This window comes from Somniosus microcephalus, chromosome 20 (assembly GCF_052327205.1).
Source record: "Somniosus microcephalus isolate GS21.2 chromosome 20, FLI_Smic_1.0, whole genome shotgun sequence".
Taxonomy (NCBI): domain Eukaryota; kingdom Metazoa; phylum Chordata; class Chondrichthyes; order Squaliformes; family Somniosidae; genus Somniosus; species Somniosus microcephalus.
The window spans coordinates 70,471,547-70,494,817 of record NC_141006.1 but is presented as its reverse complement, the minus strand read 5'-3'; the positions used below and the strand labels follow the sequence as shown (position 1 = coordinate 70,494,817).

At 46.0% G+C, this 23,271-nt stretch overlaps 1 protein-coding gene across 1 annotated transcript in view; it reads left to right on the top strand.

Moving 5' to 3' along the window:
• LOC147103395 (proto-oncogene tyrosine-protein kinase LCK-like) overlaps positions 1-23,271 on the top strand; it is a 183,434-nt gene that overhangs the window by 57,533 nt on the left and 102,630 nt on the right. Inside the window, exons 4-7 of the mRNA XM_085962951.1 lie at positions 2,001-2,070; positions 6,881-6,974; positions 13,114-13,212; positions 20,614-20,717. Coding sequence (XP_085819077.1) covers positions 2,001-2,070; positions 6,881-6,974; positions 13,114-13,212; positions 20,614-20,717 — 367 coding nt within the window. The remainder of the gene's footprint in view (positions 1-2,000; positions 2,071-6,880; positions 6,975-13,113; positions 13,213-20,613; positions 20,718-23,271) is intronic.

Sequence of the window (23,271 nt, the reverse complement as noted above, 5' to 3'; positions counted from 1 at the left end):
TTTTTTCCAAAAACATATTATTTTGTCATATTATTACTACTTACAATTCGCTCAATCTTGTAGGTACTAGCAATAATTAAAATCAAATAGGTAATAGAGAAGGTAACTGTAAACATGTGTGTAAAAAGCATTCACTTAACAGAAATTTACAACTAAAGTATTTACATTTTATAAATTCCGTACAGATGGGAAATGGACCTTGATTTGCGTTATACATTCATCTGATGAAAATATCACAACACGCTCTCCCAATGTTTCAGCGAGTTTATCGAGCTAGTAGCTGATTCCTACTGATCAGTAAAGTCCCTATTCTGTGCTGAATGAGTTGGTTTCGGTTGGGGTAGCTGTGTGCTTGTTACAGTGGGTGTCCTGGGTCAGGGAGGGGAGAATTGGTCCGGTTCCTGGGGTGAATACTATGCAGTCAGCCCTGCGAGGGTGCAGCGGTGTGGGCATTAAGCGAGGACAGAATCTGGCACGGCAGTGATAACAGATTTAAGGTGATTGGCAAAAGAACCAGAGGTGACATGAGGAAAAACTTTTGTACGCAACGAGTGGTTAGGATTTGGAACGCGCTGCCTGATCGGTTGGTGGAAACAGATTCAACAGTAGCCTTCAAAAGGGAATTGGATAAATACTTGAAGGAGAAAAAATTGCAGGGATGTGGGGAAAGAGCCGGGCAGTGGGACTAACTTCGAAAGAGCCGGCGCAGACTCGATGGGCCAAATGGCCTCCTTCTGTGTTGTACTAGTCTATGATTCTATGATCCCCTTAATCAAATAGGCTGTTGACATTTTCTTGCAAGTCTCATTTATAAAGAATAGCCACTTGGGTCATCTAGATGCTTGAGGGTGACCAGACCCCTAGCAAGGAGTCCACGTCCTCAGGAGAGGAGGGGAGAACATTGGCAAGAATAAAACAAAAGGAAGTATTTACTTTAGCGTAGTTGGCTTGGCTACATTACCATATTCTTTCAATATCACCATAAACCCTAAGATCTGAATATTTGGGTTTCTGCTGACGATAAATCCATCAACCTATCACGTGGTCACTTGGCATTTACCAGATTAAACAGTTTGTCAGCCTTGTTTATACTGGGACCATAAATAACACTGGTAGTAAAGAGCTGCTGGAGTTTGACCAAGTAGGTTGCAAGGCAAAACTTATTTGCTGCACTTTGCTTCCATGATTACTGAAGATTGCACTCAAACCGTGTAGAAGATGTGACCACCTTTGGATTGTTTCTTTCAGCAGAGCACAGTTAAGGTCAATTTAACTCGACTGAGATTTAAAAACAGACTGCGATTACCTTATTTCCAACCCCTCCCAGCCAGTCATAGCAGATTACCAGCCTCACCGAAGTCATTCACACTAGTAGTCACAATTAGTGACTGGCAAAAAGCAATCAAAATTATTATTGCACACATTCCACAAAGAGGAATATCTCTACACCTCAACACAATCTGTTGTATGTGAAGTACAGTGGTATTTTGTTAAGAGATGTGATAAAGTGATCAAGTGTAAATTCTGTCTTTCTTTAAAACCATGAATCATTTTCTTTCTAAAAGAAAAAGGCTCTCTCTTTGAAGCATTAAGCAAGATTCACAACAGTTACCAGGCTGTTTTCTTTGCCTCTCTGGAGACGCACTGAACCTCTGCTTGCTGATATCCCCGGATAGCTTGGCTCGCATCATGAAATTGGCAAGAAGGCGAAGCAGCCTGCTGCTCCTCGATTCCAGTAAAATATTATCATTTTAATCTGTGATATAAAGCAACGCCTGACATAAAATTGTCAACTTATGAGGTCTGACCAGTGCAATAAGCGCATTTCCGTGCAGGCCAATAGTTAAATGTAAGATAGCTGTGCATTGATATTTACTGTAAGCTCTGACAGCTGCAAGGATGTAATAATAAAGGTTTTCATTTTCTATCTTGTTATTTTGATGTTGAATTGCCTCTTCACGAGACAACAGTTTATCATCGGTATCCACTTTGTATTGTAGAACTATCCTGAACTACGAGATCCCCTGGTCTCCTACGAACCCCAGTCTCCACCATCTTCCCCCTTTATAGGTGAGTTGCCACCAGTACAAGGCTGTATCATGACTTTAATCAGAACTCACGAGTGGGACGTCTGGGCTGAATAGATGGTTATCCACAATAAATAATGTCTAACCACGCCCCCCTGCCCACACACCCCACACTACCCCCACAGCCACATCCCCTCTCCTCCTGCGGCATATTGTTAAAGGCGGCTCTCCTTAGTACCACAGAATAGAGTCATAGGGCTCGAATTTCCAAGCCCCGAGGAGGCGGGTTTGGAGGCGGGAGTGGTGGGAAAATTGCAGAATCGGGGGGCACGAACCCATCCCGCCCCCAACCCGCATCCATGCCAATGTCTCAGGAGGTGGGTACCCGACCTGTGCTGGGAGCCGCCTCCCCGAGGCGGGAAGGGGATTAGTGCCAATTAACTGCCTGTTGACAGGTAGTTAACAGGCAGTTTTTTGCCTAATCCCTATTTTCAGCCCTGAAGTGTGGGCTTCCCGATGGCTCCGAACCACAGCAAGTTAACGAGGCAGACCGTCGGTCTGCAGGGGTTGGAGGGGTTGAGGTGTGCAGGTGAGTGATGGGTGCATGTGTGCAGAGGTAAGTGTTTGAGGTAAGTGTAAACTGTTTTAATAAGTTTTACTTACCTTTACTTTCTCCTGCAGGCTTCCTACCTTCAGTTCTCGGGAGTCCCTCAGTTCATCGGCACAGAAAGCAGAATGGCCGCTGAAATGTCAAAAGCTGCAGCCTCTGCTTTCTGGTCTGGAGAGCTCTCTAACTGAGTCTGTGTAGAAGGACTCAAGTTAGAAGACAGATTTTCAGTGTTTGACAGCTTCACAGAGCTGTCAAATGCTGATTTTTCATCTGTCAAAAGCTCTTGACAGATGAAATGTCAATCACTGATGTCACCAGTAACCAGGTGCCCCTTAATTGGCCTGCTGAGCCCGCTGGTCAATCAAGGGAAAATAGCGTGGGTTGGCCACAAGTCGATGGAGGCGGGACTACAACCCAAAAAGTGGGAGTCCCGCCTCCATCACATCCCCATTGACAAAATCCAGCCCATAGAGTCATAATGGCACAGAAGGAAGCCATTCACCCATCGAGTCCGCACCGGCTCCCTGTAGAGCAATCCAGTCAGTCCCATTCCCCCGCTGTATCCTCGTAGCCCTGCAAGTTGATTCCCCTCAAGTGCCTGTCCTTGTAGCTAAGATCCTCCATCCCCAGAACCACACTGGTAAATTTCCTCTGCACCCTCTCAAGGGCCTTCACATCCTTCCCAAAGTGTGGTGACTAGAACTGGACGCAATACTCCAGTTGTGGCCTAACCAGCGCTTTATAAAGATTCAGCATAACTTCTCTACTTTTGTACTCAGTACCTCTATTTATGAAGCCTAAGATCCCCTATGCTTTGCTAACCACTCTCTCAATATGTCCCACCACCTTCAGGGGCCTATGCACATTAACTCCCATGGGGGAATTTAAAGCCCAAAGAAGCCCATCCATATCCTGAGGTGGCAGGAGCTTTTGTGCTTTAATTTACAGTGTGAGTGTGGTGGGCATGGGCAGACTCAAAAACTGCAAAACATTTTTCAATATGCTCATTAAAATTATAGGGCCTGCAGGTCACATGATACTTGCAGATGAGGAAGGCCATTTTTTTCCATCTTAATTCATCCCCTTGAAAAGACCCGGCAGTCTCTCCATTGCTGCATCAAATTGTTTCTTAAATGTTTCCAGGGTTTTCACCTCCACTGCTCCATCCAGAAGTCCTTTCTAGATATCTAAGATAAGTGTTGATGTCTCCATGTGAAGAAGAATGTCCTGCCATCGGTCCTTAATTAATCTTCTGTATGTTTGAACCTGTGTTCCCTTGTCCCACAGCCACAGATTAATTCAAGTAGTATTCCAGATAAAACCTTTTCCATACCAATTACTACCTCGTATACCTCTATAAGATCATCTCTCGGTCGTCTCCTTTCCAGGTTGAAAAGCTCACGCCTCTAGTCGTTCCTCGGCTGAGGGGCGACCTAATAGAGGTCTTTAAAATGATGGAAGGTTTTGATAGAGTGGATACAGAGAGAATGTTTCCACTTGTGGGGAAGAGCAAAACTAGAGGCCATCAATATAAGATAGTCACCAAGAAATCCAACAGGGAATTCAGAAGAAACTTCTTTACCCAGAGAGTGGTGAGAATGTGGAACTCGCTACCACAGGGAATGGTTGAAGCGATTAGTATAGATACATTTAAGGGGAGGCTGGACAAGCATATGAGGGAGAAGGGAATAGAGGGTTACGCTGATAGAGTTAGATGAGGAAAGACGGGAGGAGGCTCGAGTGGAGCATTAACACCGGCACGGACTGGTTGGGACGAATGGCCTGTTTCTGTGCCTTATATCCGACGTAATCCTAAGTAACACTCCTAATTCCAACCCTTGACACTAGAGATGAGCCTTGTCCATCACTTGAATGTCTCCTTTGTTTCTCGGTGACCAGAACTGGACACAGCCCTCAAGTTGTGTCTGACCATTGCACTATGCAGCTTGACCACTGCTTCTACTGTCTGCTACTGTTTGGCTGTGTTAAACATGCTATTGGCTTTGCTGATTGCTGTTCTGGATTGGCTGTATATGTTCAGCACTAAGACTCCTAGGTATTTTTAATTTCATCCACCGCTCTTTCAATACTATTCACGGAGCATGTGTCAGTCAGGTGCGGCCCTTATTTGAGCTTAAAGGGTGATACTGGAACTTGTATCATGTGTATTGTAGACACAGAATGTGCAAGGAGGTTTGCATCAGCTGTATAAGAGGGGTCCACCAACCATTTGTACAGAAGTTGTTCTGTAACCCTCTCCAAAGCCTTCATGTCCTTTCTAAATTGTGGTGCCCAGAATTGGACACAATATTCCAGCTGGGGTCAAATTAGTGTTTTATATAGGTTTAGCATAACTTCCTGGGTTTTGTGCTCTTATAATAGGGCTAGAAATTCGGTATGTTAGCGCCTCCCGTCCGCACCCGGGCGTGGCGAATGCAGCGACACCCGCGAACTTCAGTGCCGGTTAACTCTTAGCGCCTGGGCCTCTCGCGCCTCGCAGATCATGATGTCATAAAGTGCGCAGTGCCCCATTTATCGCCCCGGGTGGAAAATTCACTCGCGCCTCCTGCTTTATCACCTCGCGCTGACAACGCCAGCCAGAGGAGGCGTTGTGAACTCGGCTGGGCCGCTTCGGGAGAGGGAATGCTTTTCAACTCGCGCCAACCTTTATTATTTGCACCAGTCTGGAGCCTGCGCAAAGTTTTCAATGTTTCATTGGTGCAAGATGTCCGAGCCCTCCACTCTGTGAGAGTGTTTGGGGCTGTAATGGCAGTCGCCCAGGTCGCCTTGCAAAACAGAACCGAGGACAACCAGCTTGTGCAGCATCATTGGCCCTCCCCTTTAAGCGAGGGAAGCAGCCTCTGTGATGAATGAACGCCAGTCACAATGCGCTCGAAATTGTTCAGCGCTCTGCTGCTATCGCCCCGCTCTCGGACTTTAGCGTCCTAAGAGAAGTGGTTAGCGTTGATCTAGTGCTCCACCTTCCTCTTGGAGCGCTAAAACTGAATTTCGCAGGAGGCAAGAATGATTAGCGCCTGACGCTAATTTTTCAACTTTTGACGTTTTTGCGCCCCAAATGGGGCGATACCGAATTTCTCCACCGATGCCTCTATTTATAAAGCCCAGGATTCCACACGCTTCATTAACTGCTTTGTTAACCTGTCCTGCCACCTTCCAAGATTTGTACACAAACACCTTCTTGCACCCCCTTTAAAATTGTACCATTTAGCACGTGTTTTCTCTCCTCATTCTTCCTACCAAAATGTATCACCTCACACTTTTCATCTGCCACGTGTCCGCCCATTCCACCAGCCTGTCTATGTCCTCTTGAAGCCTTCCTCACTGTTTACTACACTTGCAAGTTTCGTGTCATCTGCAGATTTTGAAATTGTGCCCTGTACGGTGGCATAGTGGTTAGCACTGTTGCCTCACAGCGCCAGGGACCCGGGTTCGAATCCAGCCTCGGGCGACTGTCTGTGTGGAGTTTGCACATTCTCCCCGTGTTTGCGTGGGTTTACTCCGGGTGCTCCGGTTTCCTCCCACAGTCCAAAGATGTGCGGGTTAGGTTGATTGGCTATGATAAATTGACCCTTAGTGTTGGGGGGATTAAATATGTGGGGTTACGGGGATAGGGTGGGATATGTGTTGGTGCAGGCTCGATGGGCCGAAATGGCCTCTATCTGCACTGTGTGGTTTCTGTGAATATTTCTGTGAAAAGTCCAAGTCATTAATGTTCAGGAAGCATGCCCCTATGTACAGGAGGCATGTGCCGTTTGTATGGGGTGTATACACAGCTGCTCTACCTATACGACATACTAGACAAATTAATAGTCACTCTAGCATCACAAACATAGCTGGTCCTGGTCTCCAATATTGTCTATCCATCTTTTGTGGGTGAGCATCATGCCCAATATATTAAAACCCATACAGGAGCTCGTGCTGAATCATATACAAGTCATGTAGTACAGTCTACCCCTCCTAATTCAAATTATCTGAACAATCAACTTTTTAAGCACTAAATTCCCACTTTGCTTTGTTACTTATGTTGCTTAATTTAAATGATTTGGCTAATTTTTTTAGTGCGAAAAATGACTTTGAATTCTCAGCAGTAGGCTGTACTGAATGGGAGTGAGCTGCCAATGTTTGCCTGGTGTGTATATTGGAAAAAAAAATCTTTGTTCATAATCCAAGATGACTTTTATTATTTGTATGTCAAAGCAAATGAACTGATTGATTTTTTCAGATGATAATATATTTGTCGCCTTGTACAACTACGAGCGAACCCATCAGGATGATCTGGACTTCAAGGAAGGTGAACAGCTGAAAGTGCTCCAACGGTAAGTCATGTGGGAGCTCATTCTGTGGTGTCGGGGACAAATTAGCAGAAAGCCTGAGTTGATCAGTTGAAGGAAATGAATCCACCAAAAACTCCACTAACCACTGCGACCTGAATTTCCAATCGGAGGCTTCCTGCGGGCGGACGCACTTACCTGCTGGCTCCGTAGGTCCCGGGACTTCCGATCCTGGGCCTCTGCTCTACGAAATGCGCCGAGGCCCAGGTATCCCAGCGCCGCAGGCAGTTCGCCAGCGTCCCTGGGATCACGTGGGCCACGGGGAACCAATCAAAGAAGGGAATCCCCCTTCACACTTTTGACAGGTCTCTCCGCACAGATCTGTCAAAAGTATGAATGGGGATCACTTAAATAACAGTTAAACATTAAATAATTTTTTTTAAATCACCTATTTAAAATTATTTAAAATGACATTAAATTAAATATTTTAAACAAATTAAAAGTTTTTTTACGGGGCTAAAAACTAAATTACCTTTTTTAAAAAAACTCTTATGCTGGTAATATGCCTGCTTTTACCAGGCGTAAGATTTTTAGAGGTTTTCAGTGGGCGGAAGCTGTGCAGAAAGCGGAACTCTCTGCCTGCGGAGGCCCATCTCTCGAGCAGGTGGAGGATCTATCAAGAGGATTCTTGACGGATCGCTAGTGCCGGGTTTTAGCGCCTGTGCTTTGCCAGCCTAAACCAAGTGATGTAATAAAACTCACTACGCACTTGGTTTGAGCATAGAGCAAGGCTTTAATCAACTTGTTTCAGAACATGGAGGTCTAGTTGTACTTCACTAGTTCCTTGTCTTACAAAATGTCCCTGAAAGCTGGGCCCACGCCCGAGTATTTATACTCTTTGGATGGCGCCACCAGCTGGCCGTCCAGTGTTATTTCATGAGTAGTTTCTTTATGAGGATGAGATTTATGACACCCGGCACTTGCGCGGCCCCTATGGGTGCATACACACCTCGTACACACCTGTGGGGGGTCGTAAATTCCAGCCCATTGTTGTCAGAACAAGGTGGCCTGGAATTTGTGGTCGGGATGACGGCGAACTGTCAGCGTTCGCCGTCATTCCCCATTTGAAACTGACCGCAACTTCGGGATTTGGCGCGTGCGGAATCCCGAAGTTGCAGTCAGTCATTGACAGCTCGGCAACAGCCGGCGCTGTGCAGCGCCCCCCTCCCCACCGCTCCCCGTGGCCACAGAGTATACATCCCATACAAATCTGTGAAATCAGCCAAATCAGGGAAACTGACGAAAACTTTGGTTCTTCCGCAGTAATTACGCTGTTAAATTTCCCACTAAAAGTTAGACCCAGAGGGATTCGGTGTAACTGGGGTTTTGACAGCGTTATTACTGCTAAATAAATGTTAAAGGCCTGGAAAACAAATTTTAATTTTGTGCTGTGTGAAATTTGTCTATTTTAATAAAAATTGAAATTTTTAAGAAAGTTTTCAAAAAAAAGTTTTACACTTTTTTTAAAGTTTGGCCACCTTTACTTCGGGTTTGTCTTTCCCCCGTGTGAGAGCCCCAATCTTTAGTTTTGCTCGCTCTAACATTTTTAACAAGTTAGAATTTTAAGAGCTTACTCACTTCCTGGTTGGCTGTCTGTGAGAATTCTGCCTTTATGATTGGCTGCTTAGACAGCCTGTCGACATCACAGCAGTTTGCACAAGGGGCTCCCCCACAACAGTCCATTGACTTGAAGTCGGAAAACCCGAAGTTCCGACACAGGGATTGCGAGATCCTTATGCAAAGTCTACATAGGATTACATAGGGTATATGGCACAGAAACAGGCCATTCGTCCCAACCAGTCCGTGCCGGTGTTTATGCTCCACTCGAGCCTCCTCCTGTCTTTCCTCATCTAAATCTATCAGCGTAACCCTCTGTTCCCTTCGCCCTCATTTGTTTGTCCAGCCTCCCCTTAAATGCATCTATACTAATCGCTTCAACCACTCCCTGTGGTAGCGAGTTCCACATTCTCACCACTCTCTGTGTAAGAAGTTTCTTCTGAATTCCCTATTGGATTTCTTGGTGACTATCTTATATTGACGGACTCTAGTTTTGCCCTTCCCCACAAGTGGAAACATTCTCTCTGTGTCCACTCTACCAAAACCTTTCATCATTTTAAAGACCTCTATTAGGTCACCCCTCAACCTACTTCGAGGCCAATAGCGAACGCTTTCGCTTTGCCACTGACTGCAAATTCCGGGACATCATTTATCAGTTTGCCAATGTTCGGTATACAAGAGAAAAATCCCTTAATGTTAACAAATTGTTTGCTCCCTGCAAACAAATGTTGACCAAATAAGATGCACCCTGCCTCCATATTACCACCACAGCTCATCTCCCTGCAGTGAGACAATGGAACCCATTCACCAGTGAAAACAGGCTAACTCATTGTAACATCATGAATAGAGTTTATTTCTTAAGTTGCAAAAACAGTAGAGTATGATCATAATCACTTTAAACGTAAGTTGTACATCAAAATATTTTTCCCAGTTCTGTCAGGATATCTTTTGATGTCACATAAAGATGCCATGTTGTAGATTATGCCGGTGTGTGGTCGGCCAGCGGGATTTAAGATTGGGTATTATGATATAATCACAACATAAAAAAAGACATGTTTGTCTTTTTTCCACACGTTAGATATGATTTGCTTGGTGAAATATATCCTATAAATAATACTGTACATCTCAGGATCAAACTGCAAAATTAATCTTTGTAGCACTTCAGTTTGAGTCATGTGATATTGGCCCAGAAATTCGGGTCGGGGGCTTCCTGCTGGTGCAAGCCTCCGACCTGCACTTACCTTGCGCGCCGGCTGTTGTGCTGTGGGCCCCCGTGGAATTCCGATCTTGGGCCTGCTCCAGCTGCCGGCGCGCAGTGCTTGCGTATCCCGGGGCGCAGTTAGTTCAATGCGTCCCCTGGGATCACGTGGGCCATGGAGAGCCAATGGTAGCAGGGAATGCTTCATTCATAAGTTTGACAGGAAGATCTGTCAAACTTATAAATACTATAAGCCCCAAAACATCACTAAATCTTCAAATAATTTTTTTTTAAATCACATTTTTTAAATAAACTATAAATTACATGAAATAACTATTTTAAACAATAATTCAAATTTTTGAAAAAAATAATTTTATTTTCTAACGGGGCTAAAAATAAACTTACCTTTCTTTAAAGTATTTAAAAATAATAAACTTGTGGAAAAAATTTTATAATTTTAATTAATTCACCACTTACCTTGTAAAAAGCAGGCCTTGTGACTGCTTTTTACATGCCTAACTTCTGGAGACTTACCTTCCCGGGAAAACCTGCAAAAAAAACGTAAGTTCGATGCGCACGCGCAGCCTCTCCTGCGCATGTGTTCAACCTCTGAACCCCTTCTTTCAGGGCATGCATGCAGGAAACCGGCACTTCCATTGGGCCTACGGGTGAGTACCCCGTGCGTACTCACCCGTGCAGACCCGAAGTTCTGGGCATTAAAATATATTTTTTTATTTAGTGATTCCTGTATACATTTATTACTGAACTCCACATTTGGAAACCATTTTCTCAGCCACACTTCATCAAATGTCTGCTTATTAATGTTTGTAATAGAATAACAAATACACAAACCTTTGTTTCTGACAATAACATGTCTCAGGATCTAGATAATTTTCATAAACCACTTAACCACGCTCTCTGTGTTCTTATGCTATTCAAACCCCCCAATTGTTACTGCTTTTCAGTGAAATCCTAGGTGCATATTATCCTCTCTAGATAATGTTCATTTTCATAATCCTTTTCAATATGTTGTCAATCTAGTTTATAATAAGGTTTGCAGTTTATTTTTTCCACATCAATGGTTTTTTTTATTCATTCACGGGATGTGGGCGTCGCTGGCAAGGCCGGCATTTATTGCCCATCCCTAATTGCCCTTGAGAAGGTGGTGGTGAGCCGCCTTCTTCAATACAACTGAGTGGCAGAGGGCAGTTAAGAGTCAACCACATTGCTGTGGGTCTGGAGTCACATATCGGCCAGACCGGGTAAGGACGGCAGATTTCCTTCCCTAAAGGACATTAGTGAACCAGATGGGTTTGTACGTCAATCCAGTAGTTTCATGGTCACCATTACTGATACTAGCTTTTATTCCAGATTCATTTAATTAATTGAATCTAAATTCCCTAGCAGCCATGGTGGGATTTGAACTCCCGTTCTCTGTATTATTAGTCCGGGCTTCTGGATTACTAGTCCAGTAACATAACCACTATGCTACCGTTCCGCAGATATATGGTATTTTGCGAATGATGTACCTGTTGACATGAATCTTGTCATTCATGTGGAAAGCCTTATGAAATAATACTGGGCGGCCTGCTGGTGGCGCTGTCCAGGGAGAGTATAAATACTCGGGCATGGGCCCAGCTTGCTCAGGACATTCTTTAACAGGAACTAGTGAAGGACACAACTAGATCTCCATGTTGAAAAATGCCTTGTTTAATATTCAGACCAAGTGCCTGGTAGTTTTCTTACATCACCTGTGAAATGAATGCACCTCAATAATAATTTATTTCATTAATCACATTACATAATAAATTGTCAAAAATAAAGATTTTCAGAAAATGGAAGCCATATCAGAGCAAGGCAACAGTAGGGCCTCTGTTTAGCGTTGCACCAATAATATCCATGCTGTGGCCGGAATTTATATTTGCAGGTTATATGTCTGACTATTTTACAACCTGAACCTCTTTGGATTTTTTATGCGTAAAACACTGAGCTTAATTATGCATTAAAAATAACATTTAACAATAAATGTTTTGCCCTAAACTAACCAGCTATAAGCCAAAAGGTTATTGACCTATTTATTTGAACATAAAACTTGATCCAGATTCAATAGGAGTTTTTCTAAGTTCCTTACTGTAGAAGAGTCATTGGTCCCGGCAGCCCATGGCTGTCCTGGAGGTTATGCCAGGATGACCTTGCGAGAGTGAGGCTCCGCAGGCCCCCTGCAAGGCCATTCTTTGGTGGCAAAAACAGGAAGGCAGATTATTATCTGAATGGCAATAGATTGGGAGAAGGGGAAGTGCAACGAGACCTGGGTGTCCTTGTGCACCAGTCGCTGAAGGTAAGCATGCAGGTGCAGCAGGCAGTTAAGAAGGCAAATGGTATGTTGGCTTTCGTAGTGAGAGGATTCGAGTACAGGAACAAGGATGTCTTGCAGCAGTTGTACAGGGCCTTGGTGAGACCACACTTTGAGTATTGTGTGCAGTTTTGGTCGCCTTATCTGAGGAAGGATGTTCTTGCCATGGAGGGAGTGCAGCGAAGATTCACCAGACTGATACCTGGGATGGCAGGAATGACGTATGAGGAGAGATTGGGTCGATTGGGCTTATACTCACTGGAGTTTAGAAGAATGAGAGGGGATCTCATTGAAACTTATAAAATTCTAACAGGACTAGACAGACTAGATGCAGGAAGGATGTTCCCGATGGTCGGGGAGTCCAGAACCAGGGGTCACAGTCTAAGGATAAGGGGTAAGCCATTTAGGACAGAGATGAGGAGGAATTTCTTCACCCAGAGAGTGGTGAACCTGTGGAATTCTCTACCACAGAAGGCGGTGGAGGCCAGTTCATTAAATATATTCAAGAAAGAGTTGGATATATTTCTTAAGACTAAAGGGATCAAGGGATATGGGGAGAAGGCAGGGACAGGGTACTGAATTTGGATGATCAGCCATGATCTCATTGAATGGCGGAACAGGCTCGAGGGGCCGAATGGCCTACTCCTGCTCCTATCTTCTATGTTTCTATGTTTTGACGCTAGGGGGCGTCGAGCTGGGAGTGGAGACTGAAGAATGGAGTTCTCAGATCCCACGCTTCCTCTGGGGCCCAATGTATGGTCTGTACAGATACATCTGGTGAGACTAGGCATGCTGGCTGATCCAATGGTGGGAATGGAGTTAATGGAGTACTGTTTGATTTACATTGGAGATCAGAAAATATTTATGCAGCAAGTGTCCTCAGGGGATTGTGAGTGGGGGATAGGAGCAGGTTGATGGGCTGACTGGCCTTTTCTTGTTCTGTGTTTTTTTTCTGTTATCATTTCATCATTGTGGTCCAAGGCAAAATAACAAATGTGATTCTTCCTCTTTGTTAGGGAGGGGGAATGGTGGAAAGCCCAGTCTTTGCTGACGGGAGAAGAAGGATACATCCCATACAATTTTGTGGCACGAGCACACACACTGGAGATTGAATCGTAAGGGTCATTTTCCTGTTGTTCTTACTTATTTATTCCAATAATACTTTTCCCATTGTGTTTGCCAAGGTGTCAGCTAATACTATTGGAATCCTTGCACACATTTTTTCCTGGATTGGCCTGCCATGTGAAAAGTAGAGATTTCCCCTCCCCGCCCGCTGTTATTGTCTGGTCAATAGACCCCACGCTCGACCTCTGAGCACACCAAAGAAAGAAAGACAGACAGACTTGCATTTCTACAGCACCTTTCACAACCTCAGGATGTCCCAAAGCGCTTTACAGCCAATGAAGTACTTCTGAAGTGTTGTCACTGTTGTGACGCAGGAAGCGCAACAGTTATTTTGCACAGCAAGCTCCCACAAACAGCAATATGTTAATGACCAGGTAATCTGTTTTTAGTGATGTTGATTGAGGGTTAACTCCCCCTGCTCTTCTTTGAAATAATGCCGTGGGATCTTTTACATCCACCTGAGAGAGCAAACGGGGCCTCGGTTTAACGTCTCATCCGAAAGACGGCCCTTCCGACAGTGCAGCACTCCCTCAGCACTGCACCGGAGTGTCAGCCTATATTTTTGTGCTCAAGTCTCTGGAGTGGGACTTGAACCCATAACCTTCTGACTCAGAGGCGAGGGCGTTACCCTCTGGGATAGGCGAGAAACTAGAGAACAATGTAGTGTGATATTTCCATTTCCATTTCTGAACACCTAGGCCTAGAAATTCAGTTTGGGCCCGCCAGCTGGTTTGCGCCCAAAAGTTAGCGCTGGGCGGGGAGCCATTTGCGACCGTCAGAAATTCAGTTTTTGCGCCCCAAGTTGGAACCGGGCGCTATTCCAGGGTGTGGCCGCCCCCGCTTGGGGCGCTGAAACTGAATTTCAGCGCTGTAGGCGCCACTGCGCCACCCGATGCGGTGCGGCAGGCTGCGGTACTGCAGGCCTCCTCCTTCTCTTAAGGTGGAGGTGCCTGCAACGGGGAGATCGCCACTGGATTGTGCCGGCAAATGAGCCCGGCACCACGGAGAAGTGCCGGACTCACGGAAAGCAGCCGGCAATGCCGCGGGGGGGGTGGTGGAGGAGGTGCGGGCAGGCAGCCACCGAAAAAGCGGCCGGCCGCACCTCCACCTTTATGCGCCCCACTAAGGCTGCAGTAAGGCCCTGGTCTCCGGATGTAAGTAGCGGCCGCCACGGAGGAGGCGGCGGCAACTGAATATGGGATTCGGGCCGGCATCGGGGCGGAACCGGGGCACTGCGCACACCGATGACGTCATCGGTGCCGGCGCAGCGCTACCGGCTACCGCCGCCATTACCGCAGCGCTGAATATCAGCGCGAACTCCTCTATTGGCGCAAAAGCCCTCTTTGGGTGAAAACTGGGCGCAAAGCCAACCGAATTTCTAGGCCCTTCTGTCTTTATGAAATTTGTAAACAAGTGTTTAGCAGCAGTGCCAGATTTTGATGTACACTCATGCCCGTATTGAGATTAGACCACCCAGATTAATTTACCCAGGCTACACAACAGGAAGGGGAAAATATATTCAGTATTACCTAGGCAAGACTGGAACCCATGTCTAGAATGGAAAGGATTGCTTTATCAACACACTGGTACTCGGCTTTCCTTTTAAAATGAAAAATCTTAATCCTCCTAAGTTTAGGCATATTCTTAATGTAACTTAGACAATGGCCCAGAAATTCGGGTTGGGGGCTTCCCGCGGCTGTAAGCCCCCGACCTGCACTTACCTTGCGCGCCGGCAGTTGAGCTGTAGGGCCCCGTGGAATTCCACTCCGGGGCCTGGCCCAGCTGCCGGCGCGCTGTGCTTGCGTGTCCCAGGGGCGTAGTTAGTGTGATGCGTCCCCTGGGATCACGTGAGCCATGGGCAGCCAATCGGAGGAGGGAAAAGCCCATTCATAAGACCTGTCAAAACTTATAAATACTACGGGCCCCAAAATAGCAGTAAACCTTCAAATAATTTTTTTTTTAAATCACACTTTTTAAATAAACTATAAATTACATTAAACAACTATTTTAAACAATAATTTAAATTTTTGAAAAAAATAATTTTATATTTTAACGGGGCTAAAAATAAACTTACCTTGCTTTAAAGTATTTAAAAATAATAAACCTGTGGAAAAAATGTTTTAATTTTAATTAATTGACCACTTACCTTGCAAAAAGCAGGCCTTACGCCTGCTTTTTAAATGTGTAAATCTTGCAGGCTTACCCTCCCGGGAAAACCTGTAAAAAAAACCTAAGTTCAAAGCGCACGCGCAGCCTCCCCTGCGTGCGCGTTCGACCTCTGAACCCCTTCGTTCAGAGGATCGGAAGTGCCGGTTTCCCGCGCATGCGCAGTTCATGCAGAAAACCGACACTTCCATTCGGCCTACGGGTGAGTACCCCGTGCGTACTCACCCGGGGAGACCCGAATTTCTGGGCCATTAAACTGTTACTGGGACAACAACAACAACAATAACTTGTATTTATATAGCACCGTTAATGTAGTAAAACGTCCCAAGGCGCTTCACAGGAGCGTTATCAAACAAAATTTGACACCGAGCGTTTAAAGACAAATTAGGGCAGGAGTTTGGTCAAAGGGGTGGGTTTTAAGGAGCATCTTAAAGGAGGAAAGAGAGGTTTAGGGAGGCGGAGAGGTTTAGGGAGGGAATTCCAGAGCTCGGGGCCCAGGCAGCTGAAGGCACGGCCGCCAATGGTGGAGCGATTAAAATCAAGGATGCTCTAGAGGCCAGAATTAGAGGAGCGCAGAGATCTCGGGGTTGGGGTGAGGGATTGTAGGGCTGGAGGAGATTGTAGAGATAAGAAGGGGAGCGAGGCCATGGAGGGATTTGAAAACAAGGATGAGAATTTTTAAATCGAGGCGTTGCTTAACCGGGGTTATTGTGTCCAGTTCTGGTCACTGAGACATATTACTCAAGGTGGGTCTGACCAGAACCGGGACATTGAAACAATGGCCATACTAGAACGCCTGGAAGTTTAAGGTTCTTGAAACTTTTACTCACATGGTCATTACAGATGAGGGAGGCTATTTGGCACTTTGTGGCTCGTCCATCCAGAAAGACCTACCATCCCTTCATTGCAGCATTTAATTGATTCTTCAATGATTTCAAGGTTTTTGCTTCCACTTCTGTATCTGGGAGTCTATTCCATGTGTTGATCACCCTTTCTTTATTTGAAGATATACCTCCTGATATCAGTCCTAAATTTGTCATTTACCAGTGTAAACCAGTAACCCCTTGTTATGCTACAGTTTAATTCAAAGCAGTCTTCTGGTTTTATCTTTTCCATACGTTTTTTATAAATTTGTACACCTCTATAAGATTAGCTCTTGGACATCTCCTTACAAGACTGAAGACTGAAGAGCCCAAGTTCCTTTTGTTTCTCCTCCTAATTGAGACCTCAAAGACTATCAGCCTCGTGTCTCTTCTGTGTCCAGCACTTGAATGTCGCCCTTGTGTCTCAGTGACCAGAACTGGACACAATACTCAAGGTGCGGTTTGACCAGACTGGACACAGTGCTCAAGGTGCGGTCTGACCAGAACTGGACACAGCGCTCAAGGTGCGGTCTGACCAGAACTGGACACAGTGCTCAAGGTACGGTCTGACCAGAGCTGGACACAGTGCTCAAGGTGCGGTCTGACCAGAACTGGACACAGTGCTCAAGGTGTGATCTGACCAGAACTGGACACAGTGCTCAAGGTGCAGTCTGACCAGAACTGGACACAGCGCTCAAGGTGCGGTCTGACCAGAACTGGACACAGTGCTCAAGGTGTGGTCTGACCAGAACTGGACACAGTGCTCAAGGTGCGGTCAGACCAGAACTGGACACAGTGCTCAAGGTGCAGTCAGACCAGAACTGGACACAGTGCTCAAGGTGGGACTGACCAGAACTGGACACAGTGCTCAAGGTGGGTCTGACCAGAGCTGGACACAGTGCTCAAGGTGGGTCTGACCAGAACTGGACACCGTGCTCAAGGTGGGACTGACCAGAACTGGACACAGTGCTCAAGGTGGGTCTGACCAGAACTGGACACAGTGCTCAAGGTGTGATCTGACCAGAACTGGACACAGTGCTCAAGGTGGGTCTGACCAGAACTGGACACAGTGCTCAAGGTGTGATCTGACTAGAACTGGACACCGTGCTCAAGGTGCAGTCTGACCAGAACTGGACACAGTGCTCAACGTGCGGTCTGACCAGAATACCATACAGTTTGATCATTAATTCCTGACTTACTGCTTTAGCGATGTAGTTCAACATTCTACTGCCTTTCTTGATTGTCACTTTGAATTGGTCATTGGCTATTCTGAACATTGAGCCTACAGGCTCTTGGATCTTGTTCAATAGTAAATAGTAAAGTGATTCTCCAGTAAAATCTTTGACTGAAATGAGCATTGCGGCATTTCCCTATATTTGGCTGAATTGCCCTTTGTCTCCATGCCCTCTGCTCTCTTCAAGGAGAATCAACATTTTTGATTCCCTCTCTCACCATTTTAGTCAAGCTAAGGCTTGTGGGGGAATTTTTTGGGCGAGGTCAGCGGGCGTGTTCAGTGGCGGGTCGGGACCCTTCTGTCAACCCACCACCGCGCGACTTTCCCAGATGTCAGGTCTGTTGCGCTGAACAGACCCGACAGGCAGCGGCGGGGGAGGCAATTCAGGTCATTATGACCTTGTTAACAGCCCATTAAAAGTATATTGAGCTCACCTTACCATTTTATGAGGTCGCCCATGGGGTCCACGCTGCTCGGGGATCACGTCAGGTAAGCAGGTCGAGAGTTGTGTGACCATGGAATCATCTCATTACTTGACAGCTTGAAATATACTATAAAAGCTCCCATCTCACATCTGTTCACTTACCAAGGTCAGAAGCTGTTGCTTACTGCATTTGGAAGACAGATTGAGCTTTATGCAGGTTGCAAGTGTTTGGAGCAAACTCTCCATCCAGTGTCACCTCATTGGAACAATCTCTCTCGCTTCTGTCATCTCAGGTTCACCTGCCATCTATCCATCAGCATGGGTATGGTTTATACTGTCTCACCTTGATCCTCAGAAACCCACCACGATCAGCCCCAACACCAGCAGCACCAGGCACACCAGCAACACCAACAACAACACCAACCTTCTCCACAATCAACTGATGCTGCACAGGACACAGGGCATCAGCACCCGACCTCATTGCTGCCTGGGAGACCAGGGATGGCCTCACCAAGGCCAGATTTACTTCACTTGATGCTGTACACCCTGGCTGCCACATGATGCACCAGGTTGGCAGCACCTCACACCAACAACATAAAGCATCCCTACAATGCCCAAGCCATTCCTTTCACACTCATCACCATTGCGGGGGGTACCGTTATGTCTTACCATTCACTGCAACTCACTAAGCCACTTCCAAAGGTTCACACAAATCTGTCCAAGAATGCAAGGTGTTGAAAACAAAGGTTTCAATGTTTGACAGCACATTAACAGAAACTTCACATGAACATTGGCTAAAATACACAAATGACTACCCTTGTGTGTTGTTAGTTGGTATGATTGACTAGGATGAGGGTGAGTGTGAGGGGTGGCTAGTGAGATGGGGAAGTGTTAATGTAGATAGAGAGGGATGGATGGAGGTGCAATGGGTGGAGCTGCAAGGTAAGTTGGTGTGAGTAAGGATGGGAACGCAGAGTGATGGGGATGTGATGACTGGCACAGCAGGATGAGGTTGAGTGTGGCTTTGCAGTAACGTTTCGTGATCTACTGAGATCATTGAAAGGTTTGCGCCACTGCAGCCTGGTCCTCCTGACGACATCCCTGCTTGTGTCCTCCTGTGCAATGTGCAACCAGGCTGCGCTGGTCTCCTGGGGAGGTCTCTTCCGCCAATTGGAAGGGAAGAGAACCTCCATGTGTGCTGTGACTCGCTTCATAAGCATATGGAGGGAGTCATGGGAGAGCCTGGGTGCAGCCGTGCACCCCTGTGCAGTGCTTGTCAGTGTTTGCAGCACCTCAATGCTGTAGAACACTGACAGCACAAATGTCAAAGTAAATTTGCGCATGGTTCCTTGAAGGAAACCGGCTGATGATGCGTCATCAAATGACGTCATCAGACCCGCTTCCTTCAATTGGCCGGCAAACGTGCTGGGTGGACTTAACAAGCCCAATCAGGGGAAAGTCATTTTGGACAGCGGGCTGGAGCCAGCAGTGGGGTCGAGACCCGCCACCGACGTCGCCGAGATTGGTAAAATCCAGCCCAGGTTTCAATGCCAAAGGAGGATACATTGGGCCCCCTAGTTTTCTGCGTGCTGTTTGCCATCTATATTAATGAGCATTCAGCTGACAGCCTCTCGACATTGAGTCAAATAATGAAAAGTGAAGAACCAACGTGAAGTGTTCCAGTACCACAATTATCGGGATCCAGGTTGTCCAGATTCGCCCTACTTTTTACTGCTTTGGTTTTCCCCGAAGGGTAATCACAAGGTGCACAATGAGAATGTAACAGCGTTGCACCCCAAGTCTACTGAATGGTTAAAACATAATGATGCCTACCTAAGCCCCTTGACCTTTTTTGACTTTTTTAACTCATAGTTTATCCTTGTACTTTATAATTAGTGTATTGTTTTTTCTAGTCTTTAGTGCACTAGTGTCAGTGTTAGCTGTGGCTCAGTGGGTAGCACTCTCGCCTCAGGGTCAGAAAGTCCTGGGTTTAAGTCCCACTCCAGAGACTTGAGCACAAAAATCCAGGCTGACACTCCAGGGCTAGTGAGGGAGTGCTGCACTGTTGGAGGTGCCGTCTTTTGGATGAGACGTTAAATCGAGGCCCCGTCTGCCCTCTCAGTATTGGCGCTATTTTGAAGACGAGCAGGGGAGTTATCCCCGGTGACCTGAGGCCAATATTTATCCTTCAATCAACATCACTAAGGTGTGGAGATGCCGGAGTTGGACTGGGGTGGACAACTGTAAGAAGTCACACAACACCAGGTTATAGTCCAACAGCTTTATAAAGCTGTTGGACTATAACCTGGTGTTGTGTGACTTCTTACAACATCACTAAAACAGATGATCTGGTCATTATCGCATTGCTGTTTGTGGGAGCTTGCTGTGCGAAATTGACTGCCGCGTTTCCTACATTATAACAGTGACAACACTTCGAAAAGTACTTCATTGGCTGTAAAGCGCTTTGGGACGTCCTGAGGTCGTGAAAGGCGCTATAGAAATGCAAGTCTCTCTTTTCTTTTTACTACTTGTGAATTCACAGATATATTTGCAGGCATTATGCTTACTGATCTGATGTGAAGACTTTGCTCCTCTTGGCTTTATGGTCCCGCTCCACTCCTTCCAGGAGCACTAGTTTAGGTCGGGAGTTGGCCACTGGTGCATCTCATCTTTGACTACGAATCAATGATTTTTATCTTTCTAGATGGTTCTTTAAAGATCTAAGCCGGAAAGAGGCTGAACGACAACTTCTGACAGCTGGCAATACGCAAGGCTCCTACTTGATTAGAGAGAGTGAGACCACAAAGGGTACGTTCAAAACTTCTTTAAAAGATGACCTGGTCAGGTCATTCATTCTCGGGTGAAGTATATTTCTTCTTCTCTTCTTAGGCAGTCCCTCGGAACCGAGGATGACTTGCTTCCATATTAAAAATGAGTTCTCAGGTGACTGATGAGGCCAATGCGGGACCTACAGTCTCTGTCACAGGTGGGGCAGACGGTGGTTGAAGGGGCAGGTGGGTGGGGTGCTTGAGTTGGCATGCGCTCCTTGCGCTGCCTGTGCTTGGCTTCCGCTTGCTCCCGGCGAAGAGACTCGAGGTGTTCGGCGCCTTCCCGGATGCTTCTCCTCCACTTTGTGCGGTCTTGGGCCAGGGATTCCCAGGTGTCGGTGGGGATGTTACACTTTTTCAAGGAGGCTTTGAGGGTGTCCTTGAAGCGTTTCCTCTGGCCACCTGGGGCTCTCTTGCCGAGCCGGAGCTCCGAGTAGAGCACTTGTTTTGGGAGTCTCGTATCGGGCATGCGGACAATGTGACCCATCCATCGGAGCTGATCGAGCATAGCCAAAGCTTCAATGCTGGGGATGTTGGCCTGAGCGAGAACACTGACGTTGGTGTGCCTATCCTGCCAATGGATTTGCAGGAACTTGCGGAGGCAGCGTTGGTGGTACCTCTCCAGCGCTTTGAGGTGCCTGCTGTACATTTCTTAGTGATGTATTGACTGTAGGACTACATCATCACCTGCCTGACTGAAGAACATTACAAGCTTGGTTTTGGATTAGCCTTAGTTACTTGCTAATCATAAAATATGATAAAATATCCCTAGAATCAACTACATGTTATTTGTTTGTGGTATATAGACCTCCAAACAGTAAGGCGGAGGTTGGGGATGACATTAAAAGGGAAATTAAAGAAGCGTGCAATAAGGGCACAGCAGTCATCATGGGTGACTTTAATCTACATATAGATTGGGCTAACCAAATTAGTAACAATACTGTGGAGGAGGAATTCCTGGAGTGTTTACGGGATGGTTTCCTGGACCAATATGTCGAGGAACCAACCAGAGATCAGGCCATCTTAGACTGGGTATTATGTAACGAGAAAGGATTAATTAGCAATCTTGTTGTACGAGGCCCCTTGGGTCGGAGCGATCATAATATGATCGAATTCTTCATTAAGATGGAGAATGAAGTAGTTGACTCAGAAACTAGGGTCCTCAATTTAAATAAAGGAAACTATGATGGTCTGAGGAGCGAGTTGGGTAGGATTGATTGGGGAATGGCACTCAAAGGGTTGACGGTGGATAGGCAATGGCAAACATTCAAAGACCGAATGGATGAACTACAGAATTTGTTCATCCCAGTTTAGCATAAAAATAAAACAAAAAAGGTGACTCAACCGTGGCTAACAAGGGAAATTAGGGATAGCATAAGATCCAAGGAGAGGACATACAAATTGGCCAGAAAAAGCAATAATCCTGAGGATTGGGAGCAGTTTAGGATTCAACAAAGGAGGACAAAGGGATTAATTAAGAAAGGGAAAATAGAATATGAGAGTAAGCTTTCAGGGAACATAAAAACTGACTGTAAAAGCTTTTATAGATATGTAAAGAGAAAAAGATTGGTGAAGTCAAGCGTAGGTCCCTTGCAGTCAGAATCGGAGGAATTTATAATGGGGAGCAAAGAAATGGCAGACCAACTAAATACATATTTTGGTTCTGTCTTCACAAAGGAGGACACAAATAACCTCCCAGAAATACCGCAGAACATAGGGTCTGATGAAAGGGTGGAACTGAAAGAAATCAGTATTTGTAGGGAAATGGTGTTAGGAAAATTGATGGGACTGAAGGCCGATAAATCCCCAGGGCCTGATAATCTACATCCCAGGGTACTTAAGGAAGTGGCCCTAAAAATAGTAGATGCATTGCTGGTCATCTTCCAGAACTCGATAGACTCTGGAACAGTACCCATGGATTGGAGGGTAGCTAATGTTACCCCACTATTCAAAAAAGGTGGCAGAGAAAAAGCGGGGAATTATAGACCGGTAAGCCTGACATCGGTAGTGGGGAAAATGCTAGAGTCCATTATAAAAGATGTAATAGCAGAGCACTTGGAAAGCAGTGACAGGATCGGACAAAGTCAACATGGATTTACAAAAGGTAAATCATGCTTGACTAATCTGGAATTTTTTGAGGATGTAACTGGTAAAATAGATAAGGGAGAACCAGTGGTGTATTTGGACTTTCAGAAGGCTTTCGATAAGATCCCGCATAAGAGGTTAGCGTGCAAAATTAAGGCACATGGGATTGGGGGCAAGGTATTGACGTGGATAGAGAACTGGTTGGCGGACAGAAAGCAAAGAGTTGGAATAAACGGGTTGTTTTCCGAGTGGCAGGCAGTGACTAGAGGGGTACCGCAAGGATCGGTCCTAGGACCCCAGCTGTTCACAATATATATTAATGATCTGGACGAGGGAATTGGATGTAATATCTCCAAATTTGCAGACGACACAAAGCTGGGTGGGAGGGTATGCTGTGAGGAGGATGTCATGAAACTCCAGTACGATTTGGACAGGTTGGGTGATTGGGC